Here is a 5,106-nt window from a genome sequence, read left to right on the forward strand (position 1 = left end):
GGTCTTTTTGCAAATGTATGCAGTTGTGAAGCAACTATATCTTATAAATAGAATTTTGCAAATTTGTCCGCATGATGTGTTACGTATAGTGAAATATGGTTATAGTAAAAAAATCACATATTTTCGATAACGTTTGTGTCCCGATCGAGGCGGTCAACCCTTTTTACGCTTATTATCCCCTATGGGTAGCCTTATCCCTGGAACGTAAAATTTTTGAAAATTTTACACGAGCTGCTACATCACATATATGTGAGAGTGTGTGCATGAAAAAATCCACCAAAACTAGTCAAGAAGGAGGGGGTAAGAACAAATTCACTTAATTAGATGAAATTAAGTTAATGTTGACCACATCGATCGAGACCCAAACTTTATCAAAATTCGGTGAATTTTTTACCATATATGTATTTATATATGCTGATCACATCCGACGGTCGAAATTTCATAATTTGAATTTTAGATATTGGAACCACAACATGTCTACTAATGTGGTATAACTTGTTTAGTGGTCTTATTGCAAATGTATGCAGTTGTGAATCAACTATATCTTATAAATAGAATTTTGCAAATTTGTCCGCATGATGCGTTACGTATAGTGAAATATGGTTATGGTAAAAAAATCACATATTTTCGATAACGTTTGTGTCCCGATCGAGGCGGTCAACCTTTTTTACGCCTATTATCACCTATGGGTAGACTTATCCATGGAACGTAAAATTTTTGAAAATTTTACACGAGCTGCTACATCACATATATGTGAGAGTGTGTGCTTGAAAAAATCCACCAAAACTAGTCAAGAAGGAGGGGGTAAGAACAAATTCACTTAATTAGATGAAATTAAGTTAATGTTGACCACATCGATCGAGACCCAAACTTTATCAAAATTCGGTGAATTTTTTACCATATATGTATTTATATATGCTGATCACATCCGACGGTCGAAATTTCATAATTTGAATTTTAGATATTGGAACCACAACATGTCTACTAATGTGGTATAACTTGTTTAGTGGTCTTATTGCAAATGTATGCAGTTGTGAAGCAACTATATCTTATAAATAGAATTTTGCAAATTTGTCCGCATGATACGTTACGTATAGTGAAATATGGTTATGGTAAAAAAATCACATATTTTCGATAACGTTTGTGTCCCGATCGAGGCGGTCAACCCTTTTTACGCTTATTATCACCTATGGGTAGCCTTATCCCTGGAACGTAAATTTTTTGAAAATTTTACACGAGCTGCTACATCACATATATGTGAGAGTGTGTGCATGAAAAAATCCACCAAAACTAGTTAAGAAGGAGGGGGTAAGAACAAATTCACTTAATTAGATGAAATTAAGTTAATGTTGACCACATCGATCGAGACCCAAATATTATCAACATTAGATGAATTTTTTACCATATCCTTATTTAAATATGCTGATCACATCTGACGGTCAAAATTTAATATTTTGAATTTTAGATATTGGAACGACAACATGCCTACTAATGTGGTATAACTTGTTTAGTGGCTTTTTGCAATTGTATGCATTTGTGAAGCAACTATATCTTGTAAATAGAATTTTGCAAATCTGTCCGCATGTTCTTTTTATTTCGTTAAGAATCAAGTAGATAGACAAGTAAAGAAACTCCGATTTTCTTTACAAAATAACCGAAAGAAAAACCGATATAAACCAGAGAAAAACCAAACCGAACCAAACCGAACACAATTGGTTTTTGAAAAAAAAAGTGAAAAATCAAACCGAACCAAACCGAATAAATAGAACGGTTTGGTGTTCGGTATCACCTATAAACCGAACCATTCAAACCGATTAACACCCCTACTCTTGCTAGGTAGTCTGTCATGATAATGATGATAAAATATAGCTGCGTTTGATTTTGGACATGATATATTACTGCCACTAATGAGTAATGAACTAGATTGCTGATGATGTATGGATTCTTGTTTTAAACTGAGGAATCAAATTTGAGATGACGCGACATCCACATGACTAATATAGACAGTCTTTTGCTGTTTTCATTGATTTTAGGATATTATAAATTTATCTGATGATTCTCAGATTTGACTATAATTATATTATTATAATTACATATGGAAGAAGTTGTGTAAGCAGTAATCTGTACGCTCCTAGTTTTCCACCGCCGTAAGTTATGAAATTAAACAATCAAGATCCATAAGCATGGACATTACTCTTAACAGGTTAATCAGCACAGTGATCTGGAAAAGTATATATCATTGATCAATCAGAAGGTTCAAAATTTCCAACCACGTTTCTCTTAAAAGGATGCTTCGGAATTGGTCAAGATTAATCATGGATTAGCAGAAGGTGCTTAAAAATTAAAATTAAAATTAGACACTGTAAAATTACCTTTCTGTCATTTGATCATTTCAAATACTCTTTTCTACATGCTTATGAACTCCACACCTATCAGGCTAAGCTCTTTTGTAATATATACTTTATCTCTAATTGGATTCAGAGAACAAATTATTAGAAATCTAGCGATATGTATGTTGACCGGAAGCAAATGTTACGTTCTACATTGAGGTCTGTTCTAAGAATTTGTATTTCTGCAGAATCTCATTCAAGGCAAAGCAGAACAAAGTTGTAAAATTCTGAACATACTCAAATAAATGAGATGATTAACAGCCAAGAGAGAATGAGTATATGAATCGGATAGCGAAAGGCACTTAGAATTGGTCCAGCTGACAACAACATGCATCTACTTACATGTGAACTACATGAATAAACGGTGATATTTATAAGCTGCTGACAGAGCTTTTTAATTCTTACATTTGCAATGACCAGCAGCTTTACTTCAATGTTTTGAGGCTAGAAGGAGATGACCTTGAAAGAGGAAGCTTCAATGGAAAATAACAATGGCCCTCCAATATACAGCTTAATTCAAGTTCACCTTAACCAGCAAACTGTTACAGAACATTTTATGAATATTAGAAAAATAATTTTAATTCTGTTCAGAAGTAATAAGTAATTTATGCAGCAGAAACTAGCCATTGATAGAAAAGAATTCTTTTCTGAGTTCTGAGTGTCCAAAATCACAATTGATGACCAAATAAAAGCAATCTTTTTTCCAATAAAGATTAAAGAGTAGTAAACTACCTAGTTCACGGCTACAGAAATACCAGCATGATTGATAAATCCTCATTCGTTTGTGTGGATCTGTGTGTGGGCGCGGCAGTTGAACTCAACTAATTTTTGAGAAAAAAATTTGGGAGATATAATCAAGAAGTCAATATATGATTATACAACATTCCACTTGCTAATTTACTTGTATAATACATGATTTTTGTCCTGTAACTTATAGAGCTCATGTAAGAAAATTCTGTGTTTTCTCTGACTGGAGGCTTTTACAAAACTTCCAGCTCAAGATTATGAAGCACACAGATTATGTACAATGAAAAAGCCGGATCAATGTTGCTTCTAAACTCTAGATTAACTATATTAGAGTGGGAAATGTGTGGGGGTAGGCTTGAAGCAGATTGAGTATTGCACTGCAAATGAGTTTAGGTGATGCCCTTAGAACACCAGAATTTAGTAATGGCTTTCATAATTCTCCCAGGATTGAAACATCTTTGGATATAATGAAAAGGCAAGTATTTGTGGATCTCTGGTAGCAAACTCAAGTATAGAGTGGAGTGTAAAGAAAGTGTGATATTGTGGTCAATACATGTTATCTGGATCATGAACATGGAAAGAATGCAACTTACCCCACAATTTAATTAACTTGTAATTTGATAACAAAACTACTAACCAATTTGATGAGCATAAGGAATTTACATACTTGTTAATTTCATCAGTCCAGCATAGGGATTGACTAGAGTCCACTTGAACATAATTGTGCCCCTGGTCCTCTCCAACTCCACCAAGTTTGTGATCCAAATTACCAGACTCTATGACTTTCAAATCCTCCAAAAGAACGACATAATGTTTGTGCACATCCTCTGCACTCTTCTTGCCTCCAACCAAAGCTGCAACTATTTCCCAGCGCTGGGGGTCTTGTTCATCAACCACAGCCAAAGCAAGCTCAAACAACTTGTTCTCCTCCCAACTCCACCCACACAACACCTTTGGAAAAACATTCATACTCACCTCCATCTCAGCTCGAATGATCAGAATATATACAACCTGCTCTGTGTAATCACTTTTTGGAAAAAATAAGGATACCCCCAGTAAAACATTCATACTCTAGAAGCCATTGAAGTAGAAGGAAGAATATATTGGGTAAGATTCTTTTGTTTTCTGAATCCTTGTAGTTTGCCTCATCAACTGTGTTCCTGACCAGGTATCTGTCATGGGCAACAAAGCCTTCTGATTCTATATTTGTTTCAGCTCCTGACCCAAATGAAGCATATATAAAAGAAGAGAAGAAGAGATTTAATCAATTTGGGAACAAAACTGGAAAGCAATGATCAAAAACAGACAAAAACCAAAACCTTCACTAACCATTAATTTCTTGCTAGACCAAAGAATCTCCAAATTATATGTTTTGTGGTTTCCAATTCTAGCATTGGATTCCAACTGGTGTTAGATCCCAACTACGGCATCACATTATATTCTAACGACTCAAATATTAAACAAACAAAGAAGGGATCAAATAATTGCTTACGTTTCTGCCTTGCAAGAAAAGAAAGAGACTTGTGTGATTGGGATTAAACCTCATCTTTCATTGTACATGACGTCCAAGCATTCCAAAATGGGGTCATTTTCAAGGACTTTTAAATGGGTAAGAAAACTGAATGACTATGGTAAGGGGAGATAATTTATCAAATTAAAGGATTGAATATGTTTGTTAGGTAAGCCAATGAAGAAAAGTGAAAATCTAGTGTGACCTACATTTAGGGTAATGTTAGATATGTTAACCTGTCCCCTTCAGTCCGGACAGATTAGGACCCAAAGGATTTGCATTTTCCACCATATCTTTCTGGGGTTGCCTCATCATTACATTTTAAATTATTCACTATTAAACAAAATTACTTAAAACATCTCTCTATGTATTCGAATATTCGATCGCAAAATTAGCCAAGTTGAAACAGAAGAAGAATATATCACAGCACAAAATTCTAACCCTGAGTCAATATATAGA

At 34.4% G+C, this 5,106-nt stretch overlaps 1 protein-coding gene across 1 annotated transcript; it reads right to left on the minus strand.

Moving 5' to 3' along the window:
• Nucleotides 1-2,554: 2,554 nt before the first annotated feature.
• LOC126787376 (uncharacterized) lies at nt 2,555-4,679 on the minus strand. The gene is made up of 3 exons (XM_050513274.1): nt 4,467-4,679; nt 3,805-4,355; nt 2,555-2,929 (listed from the first exon to the last, which is right to left on the minus strand). Exons 2-3 carry the CDS (start codon nt 4,203-4,205, stop codon nt 2,902-2,904), a joined length of 429 nt encoding a protein of 142 aa, XP_050369231.1. The 5' UTR covers nt 4,206-4,355; nt 4,467-4,679; the 3' UTR covers nt 2,555-2,901.
• Nucleotides 4,680-5,106: the final 427 nt, after the last annotated feature.

The sequence above is a fragment of the Argentina anserina genome, chromosome 1 (genome assembly GCF_933775445.1).
Source record: "Argentina anserina chromosome 1, drPotAnse1.1, whole genome shotgun sequence".
Taxonomy (NCBI): domain Eukaryota; kingdom Viridiplantae; phylum Streptophyta; class Magnoliopsida; order Rosales; family Rosaceae; genus Argentina; species Argentina anserina.

What these genes read in the sequence shown, in the direction of transcription:
- LOC126787376 (XM_050513274.1), bottom strand. Translation starts at nt 4,205, where the DNA reads ATGAATGTTTTACTGGGGGTATCCTTATTTTTTCCAAAAAGTGATTAC. An exon ending in TGGACTGATGAAATTAACAA is followed by an intron (nt 2,930 to 3,804) that starts GTATGTAAATTC and finishes GTTCTGTAACAG; the next exon opens with TTTGCTGGTTAAGGTGAACT.